This window comes from Ostrinia furnacalis, unplaced genomic scaffold, assembly GCF_004193835.3.
Source record: "Ostrinia furnacalis isolate ACB-3 unplaced genomic scaffold, ASM419383v2 OfSCF1733, whole genome shotgun sequence".
Classification (NCBI taxonomy): domain Eukaryota; kingdom Metazoa; phylum Arthropoda; class Insecta; order Lepidoptera; family Crambidae; genus Ostrinia; species Ostrinia furnacalis.
In genome coordinates, this window is record NW_021131972.1 from 210,248 (window position 1) to 226,819 (window position 16,572).

The following is a 16,572-nucleotide window of genomic DNA, read 5'->3' on the forward strand; positions in this document are numbered from 1 at the left end:
CTTATATCGATATTAATCTCTCTGATCGCCGATTATTGGCTTCGGAAAAATCTTTAATTTTCCTTTGAAAGCCACTTACAGTTTGTCAGGGGCAATAGCGCTGTGATTGAACTATGTTTTTCATGTTTAGAAATGCAAGTTTTTAAATCTCTTTTCATATAAAAAGCATCGGAAGAACATTTCTTACAATAACAAGAGTACCTACTTACAGCAATGAAAAACTAAATAATTCTTTAATAGCTGATTTTTTATTTAGGTCCAAACAATAAAATGGAATCATACAAAAGTCTAATAAACTAGATTGTACCTCCTAATGAATCATGTAGGCGGCTGATGAATAAACTATAAAATAATTAACTAAATACCTACTAATTTGAATCGGCACTCATTTGAGTTGCTTTGAACAAGCAATTATTGGGCTTCGGCGTGCCAAAATAATTAAGAGTTTTTTCTTTCCTGTCCACAAAGCGGCTGTCGGAGACAGCAACAAGGCGCCTTCTTTATGAGGGCCCTCTAGTGATGTGCATTTTAACCCGAGTGTTAACTCCCGAAAGAAAAATATTTATTTGTGATTAAAAGATTTGTCAAGTTCCCTACTTGGCTACATAATGAGCTCAGTATAAAACAACGTTATTATTATTTTAAAAAGTATTTAGTTATCAGTTTCAATATTTGTGGTTAATCTATAGTTAAAAGTTACAGTATTTTTCAAAAAGTATCAAAATAGAATCATGCGTAAAATTAAATCTTACGTTCAATTGATGTTTACATACTAAATATCTGCAAGTTAATTAGTTAGTTCGCAGTCAACAAATCTTATTGTTAGTTTCAAAAATATCTAGGTCCAGTTAGCGAACATCACTGGCCCTCACTAATTCCCTCGATTAGTCGCACAAATTCGATTAAGGTTCTCGTTGGCCGACGAGTTTCGACTTCTTTCCGATTACTTCCGAATAATGAGTAATTAGGATTGTTCCGGACCTGTCAGACGCCAGAGCTTTTTTGCGTTGGCAAACTTTCCCGTTTTATTGTTCCAAATGACCAATCAGCTTTGTCATTATTCATTGTGATGTTTCCAATGGGTCTGTAATTATGTTTTTACTTTTCCATTTTCTACAGGGTACCCAATTATAATTCGTAATTTTAAGCGAACACAATAATGAAAAAGTGTTCAACGCATTTGTTTTACCGTTGGTTCGTGTTAATTTCCCTGTTAACATTACGCCACCCAACGCAAAGTTAAAAGTAAACACATTGTGTTCAGATTTATGCAAATATATCGCCTCTATTTGCATTTAGATCACCAATAATAGGGTTTGGATATAAAAATGTTGCCACAGGCACAATTAATTTGTTTTGATAAATAATGAATATAAGTAAGTTCAGAAAAATCGCGTCAATAAAGGTTATATACTACTCAATATTGATAGGTACGAGTAGATACTGTAACTGTTTAGCTTAGTAAATATTAGATAAAGTTTTAAATAGTTTGAGAAAATAAACTGGGCGGGCAGCATTAGCACATTAGTTCAAAATTTCTAATCCAACTTACATGAAATACATATACCTACCTACATAATTCTAAAATGTCATTAGAATATTAACATTCAAAATTGTCCATTAATAAATAGATAATAGAAAATGGTGTCACTGTAGGGGCTTAACACTATACCCGTACTAATGCGAAATTGTTTTGTAAACACCCAAATACCAGCCTTTTCATAATAATTCCTCTCTGTTTACTTTGATAGTGTAAATCCATAAATTTTCAACAGCGCCGCCCAGATTAACGTAGTTTGAAGTGAGGTTTACATGATCCGATATGAGTAGTATGAGTACGTTATTTCATTTATTTATTTGGGAATCAAACAAGTACGACATTACGATTCCATTAAAAAGTTTTCTAAATTTTCAACGTGGAATAGAAATTGAAATAATTTTGATAACTAAGTAAGGCTAAGTTGCACCACCTTTTTAACCGTGCCTATAATCATAACTGGTGTTTTAGTAGTAGACAGTAATTAAGTGAGAATAAGTATGAGATACATTTTGAAGGTAAGTAGTTAACATTAATTTGTCGGCCGTTTGATATAGTGGTTCAGAACGGACTACTATTTCAAGAGGTCCCGGGATCGATTTCCGGCCGGGCAGAAATTGAAATAATGAATTTTAATTTCTGTGACGGGTCTGGGTGTAACTATGTATAATATGTATGTATTTACAAAAAAAAGTATTTAAGTTTATATCCGTTGTCTAGTACCCATAGTACAAACTTTGCTTAGTTTGGGACTAGAGGCGCAGTGTAAAATGTCCAAGGATATTTATTTCCAGTGTGCAAGAACCGATATTTCCAAAAGTGTTATCCCGCAACAAGATCGTGGCGTGCTAAGCCGCCGCGGTGTGAATAACAAACACGCCGTAAAGCAATCACGGGGATAATCCTGTGTGTCCCTCACAGCGTCTTAATTAATACGGCGCGCCCGCGCGATAGTCACGCTTCGTTTGAACTGGCAAGGGATTACTATTACGCTTTCGCTTGTTGAGAATTCCCTGAATAATTTAGTTTTTAGATAACTATCATGTTTGATTAACAATAACGATGTTATGAAAAACAACTTCATACTTTTCTGATATGCTTTAGTTATGCTAGGATCTAAAACAGAGGTGGAATTGTGTAAAGCAATCGTTATCATTTGACAGTTCATAACGTACGATTATTCTGTCAAACGCTTTGTATAACGGATTTTATCGTAAGTTATGAACTGTCAAATAATTACGATTGCTTTATTACACAATTCCACCTCTAAACTGCAAATATCTGTTCAAGTTTCAACAAATCAAAATATAAATTAAAACTTAAGCGAAAACTTATTCTCCTCTGGTAGGGTTAGACTAATACTGGGACGAGTAGAAGAACTTTTTAAAAGCCTAATAGGCTAGTTGCCTAAAAAAAATTTTTTAGTCCGTAATGTTTAATCATGGACCTATAAAAAAAGTCGGACGGATTCTCATCAACAAAATACTGTGACATTAGGATACACCAGCTTGCCTGTACGTACAGGCCGGCACGCACACATTCACACCCTGATACATCACTTCGAGTGCAAACTTCACACAGTTGACACATTTAAGCAGCGAAAAAACAACACGAATACGACATGTCTTGTGTGATGAAATTGTGTAAAAACCGTTCTGTTCGAACAAACAAAAATTAAGGAATCACATTTCACAGGCAAAATAATAATCCAATCACTTATTTCCCGACATTAAAATATTGAAATTAATTGAAATCAAACGTCATTCACTCGAAAAAATAATACGTCAAAGACCAGTGTTCTCAGTTATTTACGTGGGAAAATTACCCGAAATATGGGAAATTAATAATAATTTTAGGACTTTTTAGTTATTTATTACGCATACTATGGAAATAAAATAATTTATCATAATAATTGTGTTTTAATGGGATATATTTTCATAGGCAAATTTGATCCTTTTTCACAGGCAAAATAATAATCCAATCACTTATTTCCCGACATTAAAATATTGAAATTAATTGAAATCAAACGTCATTCACTCGAAAAAATAATACGTCAAAGACCAGTGTTCTCAGTTATTTACGTGGGAAAATTACCCGAAATATGGGAAATTAATAATAATTTTAGGACTTTTTAGTTATTTATTACGCATACTATGGAAATAAAATAATTTATCATAATAATTGTGTTTTAATGGGATATATTTTCATAGGCAAATTTGATCCTTGCCAAAAATGTGGAACTGCGAAATTCCAATTTTCTTACATTGATTGCAAGTCAGTGTCAGGTTGTATGTTATTGCTGAAAATAAGGAATTGAATTAACAATCAAATGATAGTAATGATGGTAATCAATAAAATCAATTAATCAAATTGTTAATCGATAAATCGTTATTTGGCAATATCGATTAATAATCGATCCGTGATCGATAATGCGACAACACTATAGCTTAACTGGTAGAAATCTCATTGAAACATGACTGTGTTCATGTCATTTCTCTAAATGGTACCTAGGTATAGTCCTACGCTTATAATGTAGAACATGGTTTAAATATACCACTTGTTGGCCCCACACCTGAACTGTTGGACATAATAATGGATAAATAACTTAATTTATTTAAAATGTAAGTAGATAAGTATATTAATTAATAATATTTGTTGTTTGCGCAATAAAGCACCTTTTACTATAACACGTTATGTCAATTTCCAAGCAAACCCGGGAGTTTTTGGTAGTTATTTATATGAAAATAATATTTCTGATATTAAATCCTAACAAATAATAGTAGTTACATTTCTATTGGTTTTACGCCCAGATTCCATAGAAAAGTGCCCATCATCCTTTCGCGCCTACCTCAACTCAACGCATTCACCTTTCATCCTTTTAAAATGGCACGGAATAATTCTGTCTACATTTCCAAGTAACATCTGCCGATCTATGTTTTTCTTAAAATAAATGGGTAAAATGTTTTGGCTAACATGGCATCCCTAAATTCACTCACACAATAGACAAACGCCAAAATTTTGCGTCACAGTTTTGTTGTAGCGCGAGTTCCGTCCGCCTTTTTTTATAGGTCCATGTTTGTAATATCAAAAAATATTGGACACATATATTTTTATTTGTCAATCTAACAAATAATTACATAGTTATGGTGCGTTGAATTTGCGCACGACGTCACAACGTGCGGCATTTTTAAGCAAGCGTTGACGTCACGGGCCTCTTCTTATGAACTTTGGGGCGCTTTATCTCTTTAAATTTTCATTAGTTTGAAAAAGTGAAAAATACGTGTAGAGTATTTTTTGATAATTTAACTGACGGACTAATTAAAACTCTTGCTTTTTGACCCAGGCAACATCCCCATTATAAAATAAATTATCTGTTCTTTCATATTATTGAGTATTGCTATATTTAAAGTCCGATAACTGCGCCATTGAAGTCAGGTATAGTTTAGTCCGTTTGTGTCCGAATCATCCGACCCGGACTAGTTTCCGCGATGACATCCAACTTGGCGCCCAACTTGTTGTTATTAATGAAACTTACTTTGATGGGGGTAAGTGGGGTCACGCCACGTAACCTTATTACAGACCAAATTAAGCCGTTTTGACAGCTCCATTACGAATAGCGTTGAATATAGATTTACTACCATATAGATAGATACCTAGACATGTACATTTTTGAAAACCAATTTAATCGTTTTAAATGGATACTTATTACTTATGTATATTTTTTAAACTATCAATTAAAATATTTTGAAATGAATCTGTGTATAAAAACCTTAAAATCTTTACCTTTTAAAACTGCTCATTTAATTTCCACAGTCCATAATATGTACTATTTTTGATAAAAACATGATAAACTTGATACAATAGTCTCCTCCGCGAACTGAAATAGTTAAGATTCAAATTTTAACTTTAATAAAAGTTAAGCTTCGCTAATGCAACTTTAATGTCCGTCTTTGATGCAGTTGCAAGATGCGGATCTGTCCTATCTGGAATAGTCATTATTCATTGTTATTATTGTCAATATCTAACTGTTCGTTCTATCAGTAAATATTTAGGTAACGTTAGTGATTCTTGTTATAGGAAAAAGCAATAAATTGCATTACACATTGACATTACTACGTCCATAATATTGTTAAGGTATGTAACAGTAACAGTATAATATTAACGATATTTGTTCCGTCATCGTAACTTTTCGTTTAACTTTCATAATAATCGCGGGTATCGATGTCTCTGCATAAGTATCAATGTAGTGACAAAACGCAGTCAAACTAGGCTGCTTATGCGCTCCGTCCTTCGAGTTGGATTTTTATTGACAACTTGAGGGCAGTCACGCTTTGGAGGCCGCACCGGTCACATCGCCATCTTCTATTCGTATCTAACGGGCCCGTCGACGCGTGTGCTAGTCGCCCTCCCATGTGATCTCAACTTACCTCATCATCTACACGCCCAAATGTGCTAGAAACCAAGGAATTCCCAACTGCTGATGCCCATACTCGAGGTGGAACTGTCAACGATCTGCTCAAGGTACGTGAGTGCATAGTATTTTGTCATTGCGTACTGCTCGTACAGAACATCGATCCCTTTTTACCGGCAAGCCTTCTACGGTTTGATCCAGGTGTAGCAGGAAGCCACCAATCGCCTTTTAATCGTGGTGCGTTTGCTAATTTATTTTTAGAGTACCCACACATTTTTTTTTTTTATTTTATACTAATGTTTGTTTGATTTCTCTTCTTAGATAAGTATTTTTTATGTTCCGTCCTCGACGAGTAAATGAACGTTTGACAAAACAGTGTTAGCAAGACATTTAGGGCAAACAGTGTTAGCAAGACATTTAGGACATTAGGCAAGACAGTGTTAGCAAGGTTATAAGTACTAAACTCTGATTTTTAATTCGACGGAATTTTGACATTTCAGAAGTGTTGTCAACATTGAAACATTCCCATTATGAATGGAGAGCATTTTCACAAATTTAAAAATAACCCTTTCTTGAATTTAAGGTTTCACTTGAAAAACTAAGGCTTAAAAATGTACTGATCATTTCAAAATGGTTATTTGAATTTTTATTATCATATTTTTGAAGTTACAAAAAAAATTGGGAAATTATTTTTCTATTACTGGACTCCCTGGCCAATAATCCATGAGTGGTAAAAAGGTTTGTACCTTTTTTATGAAAATCCTTTTGTTAATAAAATCTTAGGTTCATAAAATAACCAATTTAACAAGATGCCAATTTTATAATCCAAGTTGATTATGACGACGATAATGATGTTTGATGATCAATACATATTTTCGTAAATGATAATATGTTGTTTTACTGTGTTAAAAACACGTATTTTTCTATTTAAACTCTAAAATGTTCATAATAATTAGTGTACATTGAATTGACACAACAAACAATAGTTCATTCTTGTAAGTTGTACTTGATGAAATTTCATTTCATATTATTTATTAATAATTCAAAGCAAAAAAGGCTTATTACATCTGAATTGTCAAAAAATGACAGCTGTCAGAATTCCGTCGAATTAAAAATCGGACTATAAGTATTAACATTTAACTCAGTGAAATAAGGTTACCAGGTTTTTAGTATTTTTTGTGTAGTTATTATGTTAAATCTTACAGAGCCACATCCAGGGTTCATTACAAGCCGCGCGTCGCGTCGGCAGTTGCCTGTTTATGCAGATTACCAGCGCTTGATTTAATGCCGCTGCAGTTTGAGCGGCTTATAAGACTCCACAACTTTCCTCGCCTGCGCTTCAATAAAAGAGGATATTAAAATTGCACGTCTCAAGGGTGTGTTGGTGCTTTCTTAAAGGCCGGTTATTACACGAATAGCGACTTTAATAAAGCCAAACGAGAAATGCTCACAATATCTCGTAACGAACGAACGCTTTTATTTCGATTGTTATTAAATTTTTAACGTTCCTCTACATGTATTGTTTGTAGTATTCTATTTCATAAGATAGGTAGTTCAATAAATCATCGCTGTTTCAAAACGGAACTGAAAATATTGTCTTTGTGCGTCAACAAACTTTAGGCAGATAAATAAATACTAAGCGCTTTTCGCCTTACATTTTACGAGCTCATCAAACACTTCAATTTCGATTGTAAACATTACACAAGATGTGTTTTACGCCGTCTTATAAACGGCATGTCATCAAATGCCCATAAAAGGAAATGTCGAAGTCGTAAATGTATATCGTCCCTCGTTAAGCGCAGGCCACGCAGATCGGGCGGAGGTGAAGCCTCGCGTCTGCTTTTTGAAGATAACGCCAGAATTACTCGCGGACAGACGGGAGCACTTGGAATTGGAGCTCTGTATATTCAAAGAATTAAAACTCAAATTGCCATGCCCGCTTACCAGCTACCGCTAGCCAGAAAACTGTACCACAGTATGGCGCTTGATTGGGATAATCTTCATTGCTGAAATCTAAATAAATCCTAAAATAAAATGAGTTTTAAATCTGCACTGTTTGGCAGATACGGGATTGGCTTAAGAATAAAACGCTGACTGCACATTATAGGGTTTTAGGAAGGTAGTTTTTTGTAAGCATGCTTCATTGATTAATCTAATTATTTAATGATTTTTCTGTTTATATTAACTAAACTACTAGCGGCCGCCCGCGACTACGTACGCGTGGATCCCGTTTTACCCCCTTCATCTATCTTACGCGGCTTAGATTTTTTCATACAAACGTTTTTTCCCGCTAACTCCAGTTCCCGTGGGAATTCCTAAGTATACCTACTATAACCTGCCCAGAAGTATTAATAATTGTACCAAGTTTCGTTAAAATCCGTCGAGTAGTTTTTGTTTCTATAAGGAACATACAGACAGACAGACACACAAAAATTTTACTGATTGCATTTTTGGCATTAATATCGATCACTAATCACCCCCTGATAGTTATTCTGAAAATATATTTCATGTACAGAATTGACCTCTCTACAGATTTATTATAAGTATAGATGTTCTTTAATGGTCCCGAAATGTTTACACTCTTTGTACTTATCTCCACTAGAGATGTCTCCTATACATTTTTTTGAAATAAAATAATTTAACACAACTGCTTCAGTATCGTAGTCGAGGACATGTATACGAGCTCTTGTCTCTCAAAGTGCTAGGTGTTTAATTAGCAATTGCCGCTTCGCCTGCTGCATCTATTGTATTGTACCTGCCTACTTCAGTTTGTGCGCAACAACCGCGAGGGCGCGCCTGAGCGTAACAATATAATAATCATTGTGCGCCTTCTGTTCATTAAAAAGAGATCTTGTTCACGTTTAGCAAAATACCGACGTTTTAAAATAAAATTACCAAAACGTGAGTGGATGTTAGTGATGCCAAAAGTCATTCCCGTTGTATTTAGTCACAAGAATCCATTTTAGGGCAAGTTAAAACTTAGATACATTTGTCAAGTACGCATCGTTTTTAGTTTATTGTCGTAAGATTGATATACGATCTCAAAGATTTACATACAAAATTACTGTAGCCACAGAGCCGGCAACAATATAACACAACGTTTATGTCGCTAATCCATTGTCAGGGATCCAACAACATAACGAACTTGACAGCAACTTGTCGACGGGCTAGTTTACAGCCTGCGAGACCAACTATGTACCATTAAGTAGAACAAACGCCACAGTTATCTGTCACCACATATCACATTGTATCCCCCCTGGCGGCCGCCTCGTCAGGGTTTACGATCAGATAACTTTCAGCCGCCCAGCTCCAATGAATTCTAAATGCGCAGCAGCCAGCCCTGCCTTTGTCCGCCGTATTTTGTCGCTCTGTATTGAAGATTTGTTGATTTTATACGCGACTTTTAAAGCCCTCTCGACGGTACTCCAGTTTATTGAGATGTAAATAAATGAAAAGGTAGCTAAGTTTTCGCGGTTTTTGTCAAGCCTCTTATTAGTCTTGGGTAGGTATACTTGAGCCTGATCATTTGTGCTTTATTTTGAAAACATTCTAAAAATAATATATTATTCCTTTTTATTAAGTAATGAAATTGCGTGGGAGTATTTTAGATTCAATTAGAATTGATTTGGATGTTCTAGCTGTCTGATTCTCGGTACTACAACTTTAATTGCATTTACCGAGCTCATTGTGCTGTTTTTATTACTACCCCGTCCATGCCGATTTTAATTGGAACCAATTTACATGAAAATTCATGTAAAATAATTGCAAATTAAATGAGGTCAGTAGTTCTGAATCGCATAACGCTTTAATTATCAGAGCCAATTAATCTACACTAATATTATAAAGAGGAAAACTTTGTTTGTTTGTTTAGTTGTAATGGATAGGCTCAAAAACTACTGGACCGATTTTAAAAATTCTTTCACCATTCGAAAGCTACATAACTCACGAGTAACATAGGCCTAATTTTATTTTGGAAAAAAATAGGGTCCCGTAAAATATTTGGGATTTTCATAAGACGTGGAAAAGCGCCATCTATCGTCATTGGTTAAAATCTTCTTGCGCCTGACAAACATTTTTGAGGTACGTAAATATTCATGAAGGCAAAGCTGTCAAACGCCATCTATCGACATCATTAGTAAATTAGTAACTAAATATTACATGCTATGAATAGCGCTGTTCGTAAATACCNCGGGCGGCCGCTAGTTTAAAATAAAGCGTAAACGTTCCTTTATACCGCTGGCGGCTTCAATGCTAACTTATTTTCACTGAATGTGAATAATATATTCGAATGCAGTCATTGTACTGACTGTTTTCCCAGTGAATAATATTTAACTTGTTGTAGTGAATATTTTGATCATTATTCAATTTTTCATTACAAAAGACAAATTGCAGACTAACATTTATTTGTAGTAAACATAATCTCTGGTGAAGATACTTGTGTTTGTTAACAATGTAACATAGGATCTTTGATCAAACTAAAGATGTCCCGAACTTACAATCTAAAACATTTTACCCGCGACCGTTCAAAGTTCAGAGGAATAATCGTTTATCTGATTCAAGTACATCAAAGTAACGAGATGAGATAGGCTCTTTGTGAGATTACTTCATTCACCTCTCTTTAAAACTAAATTGCCATTCTCCTGAGACCCCATTAACTTTCATGGTGTCTGTTTGACATAATTGCTATCAATTTTGTCGAGATTATACGGAAGTTTTACTTTTCAGCTAAGTACGCACACACCTTCGTAGTGTGCATAATAATTTATTATGTTTAAAAAAGTAGTTATGGTTAATAATTTGGATTACTGAAGAATTATATAAATTCTATTCAGCTTAAAAGACTGTTTTTGAATTATCTTAGTGCTTAAATTATGACCTACTTACTTATAAACCTCCCTAGATGATAACCAGGTAATATGACCATACTACGAGTATAAAGCGGGCATGGCTTGATCGATTGCAATTGCTCTCCAAAGCGCAGAAGCTATTTTATCCAATACCACATGCATTACTTGTTGTTACTGAAAATTAGAGAGAACTCTGGAAAACTTCACCCTTAATAAATTAAAGCAAACTAGGTTTTCCTTGAAGTCAACCGATTGGCCAGAAAGGGTGTGGAGGTCCAGATGACGGGTAAGCATTCCTAACGTACGTCCCCTAATTTCAAAGTCATGAGAGGTTTATTGCTAACACTTCAATCTTCTGGAGTTGAACAATTCCTATTTCCATTCACTTCTTTGAAGGCATTGTCACACACATTGTCGGGAACTCGGGATACACAATGTTTAAACTCTAGTACTATAGGTATATTATGTTTTGCTATCTCTACCAATTCGATTAAAGGCGAAATAAAATTATACCTAATGACAATAACTTGTCGGGTGAATGTCAGAAAAGAAATAACAATAAAAATACGTTATCGTTTGACGGGAATCGCAGTAAACATTAAATTCTTGTATAATCCATTTATTAATGGGTTGGTGCTTAATATTTATTATTTTGGATACAAGCTAGGTACCTTTTTAAAGTAAATTTACGATAAATGCCCACATAAACCTTTTGTGTTATCAACCACAATCTAGTTAAATCAAGAGATTTGTTGAGCCAATGCTTATCTCGTATTGAAACAAAAAATCGTTTGAAGTCACCAGAAAATCTTTTTGCTAAATCCTGCCCTTTGACCTCTCTGAAGTAGGTAATTTCCATTCTTGTAAGAAGTTATTCAAGGATATTTAAATATTTGTATTCTGGATTTGTTTGTCGTAATATGCCAAACTAGTTTATGGAAAAAATATGTGAAATATTTGGCAATAAGTAAAATTTCTTTCATGTTTTATTTAATATGTTTGGTTTCTTTGTTATCGTTAGTTGGGCAGCATATTATCGGAGGCAGTCGAGGGGATATCCTGGTTATCCGGGACGCGAGGCCCGACGACCCCAGCACGTACTCCTGCGAGGTGCAGCACTCCCTGACCGGGGAGAAGAGGAGAAGTCCACCAGCCATGGTTTCTGTTTCACGTGAGTGTCCAGTTTTTTATTTTAGAAATAAGGGCAATTAATAATATGGACGATGCAGGCAATATTGTAGTGCATGCTGATCCGTGACAAAAATACGAATTTCACTTCTTACTTTCTGTCTGCCTTACCTACTTTTTCATGTCAATCCGTAGATTCAACAGGGAGCATGGCTCCCCGAATCCTGGCCATATCTGAAGACGAAGTGGTTCCGCAAGGAGGTGACATTCGGCTCGTTTGTTGTGCCATCGGGAGTCCTCCTCCAACATACAGGTACTATTTTGTTAAAAGCCTTGACAAATGTTTTAGGTACCTAATTAAATATACTTTAAACAAAGTAAACTTCTATAAATAATTTGGATTTGATATGGAAAGGACAATGTTCGTTCTCCATACATTGTTCGCCGTTAGATCAACAGTGCCGAAATAATACTTTCTAGGTTCTAAATGACACAAATCTTTATGTAAGAACAATTATTCCTGGCGGACCAATTCTATAAACTTATTGATAGCAATATTGTTATCATAACCTCTTACTTACTAGTATTGTATTATATTATTTTATGCACATCGATTTGGGAGATGTTCTGTATTGTAGTTGTCGCAGCCAAATTGTATTATAATATTGGACGGGTTTTGGAAATAGCTCGGCGTTCCACTTTTATGATTTACTTACTTACATTTTGCACGTAAATAAATAACATGAATCCTATGTTTACTTTCCACTCTTGACATTTAACACGTGACTTACCAAACTAACTATCTCCATGGTTACCGTCTTAGTCTATGCATGACTAGGGATTGAACAACTTTTAATTGAATATTATTAACAATTCTCGATAATTATTATCGATTGAAAAATATTCGGTATTTGAATCGAAAGATATATTCAATTTTATCAATATCAAAATATTCAATTTTAATAATAAAATAAATATTATTTACTACCACCTATGAAATGTTCTAAAAATTGCCTGGAGCGCTCCCCCAATCCTGGGTTTTCCCTTTCCAAGCTGAGAGGATATCATTTTGGTTCTATCGATACATTATAAAGGTACTTAATATTTGAAATGTATTACCAATTATTGTTATAAGCATTTTGAGCGAATAAAACTTTCAATTCTATTAGAACTTTAGACATTTCTCTCACTTTAAGCGGCATTGGATTTTTCATCGAATTTTGAAACTGTAACAGATATATTAAAGATGATCCCATATTGTTGTCATTGTCTATATCAGTGTTATGATCACAATTCTTTTTATTTTATTCATGACCTTCGACCAGTTGGACACATTAGATAGCTTCTTGTAGTATCGTGCAATATATTTTTAACTTTTAATTAAAATCTAGTCATACTGTAGCAATTTGGACGATTTATTTTATTTACAAGATCGGTATCTTATTGTCTATGATGACCGCAGTCAACATCACTATTACATGGATTCCTAACAATGAAGTACGGCATTGCCTTGTGCCGATTTTACATAGATTTTATCGACACAAATTATGGAACTTCATAGGATATGGAGCAGGCCACGCCCTAAAATGTCCGGATGTCGTCATAGTATTATGGTATACATATAAAATACTTTTATTATTTCATTTTTTAATCCTCAAGTGTCCATTACAATCTAATTAATATTTAAGTATTTAAAAAGTAAGAGATTAATTTTGATACTTTACTGCTGTGCCCAGGAATCTAAGGCGGTTTCTGACAATGTCCTTTGATATCAAAGTTTTATTTCAAATTGCAAAGACTGATGAACAGTTTTCCGCAGCTGGTTTCGTCACAACAACGGTCGCCTCAGCCCCGTATCCAACAGCGTGCGCGTGTCGGTATCAGACCAGGTGCTGATCGTGCGGCGCGCTCAGGCGGCCGACGCCGGCGTGTGGACGTGCCGCGCGCACAACCAGTTCGGCGAGCAGCGCCGCGACGCGCGCCTCGCCGTGCGCTCGCGGCTCGTCGTCACCGTGCAGCCGCAGCTACAGGTGAGATGCACTGCTTAAACTGTCTTAACGCACTCAGATCACGCGGTTCCATATGAAATATAGAGACAGCCTGCAGAAACGGCACGCCGTATCGCAGCCATACGCTCAGTGCGTTTTAAGCCTTATTCCGATAGTAGTCTCGGAACAAGGGTCGAATATTCACGATCCACTCGGGTATCATTGGGCCGGAAGCCATGGTATGGGCAGGCCTCTTACCAGGTGGACTGACGATCTGATGAGGGTCGCAGAAATATCTGGATGCGAGTAGCGCAGGGCCAGTCGTTTGGCAAATCCTTGAGGCCTTTGTATGGCAGTGGACGTCATTTGACTGAAACGAACGAATCCATCACAAAAGCTTTTAAGCTATTTATATTATTTCCTGCTAACTTGATCCTATAATTTAAATGAACCTGCTCGAATTTTAGTCGGGAACCATGAATGCGCAGTTCATAATTTTAGCAGATAGTGAGCTTGGATCTAAGTTTAGAACACGAGCGAGTAAAAGCCAGACTAGTTAGCGGGTAGTTCGGTTACATCGTCTGATTGCAGCCGGCTGGAATAAACTGCTGCTCCGCGTAAAACATTGATGCGAACAAAGCCGAATGTCTGAATTCGCGGATTGGCAGATTAAGTTTTTAGCTGGATTCCATTATCTCACCTACCTGCCTTTTCAAATTTCCTAGATAATTACATAGGTTGCTAAGCTGATTTTAATTGTTTGTTTGCTGCAACTTATGTCTTTTGACTCACTGAGTGTTTTATACAAGTGATTTTCGATTGAAGATCGAAGATGATTTTTATACAAGTGAGTGAGTGAAGGTTCTTCTCGTAACTTTATTTTGCGTTATAAATCCGTGATTAGCTCACCGAATAGTCTTTTGTTGCAAACTAACTTCTGCAAATATAAAATTAACCTCTTGACTCTCCCAAAATCAAAGTCCATCAACATTCAGCCGGCAGCCGAGCAACACGTTGTCGACACGGAACTCTAAACGCGGCCGTTCTCGGCTGCATGCTCGTCACAGCGCCCATCGCGCCGGAATTGAAAAATAAGTATTCAACGCACAGCCGAGGCGCCGCGGCGCGGAATACAGACAAGGGGTTACATTTGTTCGCGTCTCCAATTGGACGCTTTGTAGGGTTAATAGCTTTGTTTTGTTTGGGACGGGTTTGGGAATGCGTGTGCATATTATGGTTATTGGACGCATTTGGAAAATTAGATCAAACACATTTTCTTGAATAGGACGTGAGAGAGAGTTTTCAAAATCATGTAACTCGAAGGCAAATGTTACGCAACGTAATAACAAAATTATGAATTCCAATAACCTAGCGAATTGGGTCAAATTCGCCAGACTTTGTTTTAGTTATAGTTCTCAAGTTAGCAACAAAAAACTTGCCTTCAATGGCTTGTTCTGCCCTGTTCTGAAGACCTAGACATCAATATCAGTAGCAGCCCTAACCCACAATGAGCTCAGCATCACGCCGCGACACTTGCAGCCGCTCACGCTGCATTATTCATGGCCGCCGGACCCGTCGCCACCTTTTTGCCAACTCGAGACCCAGATAATTTGTTCGTGGACGTCAAGACGACTAAACTCCAACTGTTAGATCTCTGCCTTAAACTGTGGCGAAGATATTAAACTTGGAAGCCTTTAGATCGATTAAGTTCAAAAGAAGATATCTATATAGACTGGGAATCCTAAAAGCTTACTTTTAACTCCTGACTTCAACGATTCAATTTGTATTAACATGAGCTTTTGATCACATACGCGCATAATTCCAAAATAATTAATCTACGCCACAAGATTCGAATCCAAGACAATTGGGGTGATTGGCACACTGTAGATTCATGTTACCTAACTTAGGTAATTATACTACGATGTAGTAGGTACCTACCTACCTCCTTTATTTAATACGGTATGATAAGAAACTGAATACGGTATGATAAGAAACTGAATACGGTATGATAAGAAACTGAAAAAATACCTCAATTACGAACTCATTTCCTCACTTTTCCTCCTCCCTTTTGCCTCCGATAAATTAGAAAGAGTCGTGTGGGGCATCCTTCTGCAATGGAGACTACCTAATGATGAAAGCTGTCGTTGTTTGTGGCAGGTGGCCAACTCGGACAGCTCGGTGTCGTTCAACTGCTCGGAGCAGGGCCTTCGTCTCCGTCATGCAGACTATAATGTACACAGTAGCGGCGTAAGGGGGGGGCGGTGGGGGCGGTCCGCCCCGGGTGCCAAACATCAAGGGGTGACAAAGTCGCGCAGATTAGTACTCACTGACGCATTTGCATGTCAAGGACGGTCGTGATGTCATGACAGGGGGGGTGCCATTCTGGGGTGCCNATTAGTACTCACTGACGCATTTGCATGTCAAGGACGGTCGTGATGTCATGACAGGGGGGGTGCCATTCTGGGGTGCCTTAGGCTATAATTTATATTATGACGGGGGGGGGGGGTGCCGCCCCGGGTGCCAACCCATGCTACGCCGCCACTGAATGTACATCATCAAAAAAGCTGATTTTCTTTCTTTTCTTTAGTCATTACTAGCGGCCGCCCGCGACTTCGTACGCGTGAATCCCATTTTACCCCCTTCATCTATCTTACGCGGTTT

At 36.5% G+C, this 16,572-nt stretch overlaps 1 protein-coding gene across 1 annotated transcript in view; it reads left to right on the forward strand.

Moving 5' to 3' along the window:
* Nucleotides 1-16,572, forward strand: part of LOC114353525 (Down syndrome cell adhesion molecule-like protein Dscam2) — a 72,093-nt gene that overhangs the window by 21,156 nt on the left and 34,365 nt on the right. The window contains exons 3-5 of the mRNA XM_028305561.1: nt 11,817-11,966; nt 12,119-12,236; nt 13,743-13,953. Coding sequence (XP_028161362.1) covers nt 11,817-11,966; nt 12,119-12,236; nt 13,743-13,953 — 479 coding nt within the window. The remainder of the gene's footprint in view (nt 1-11,816; nt 11,967-12,118; nt 12,237-13,742; nt 13,954-16,572) is intronic.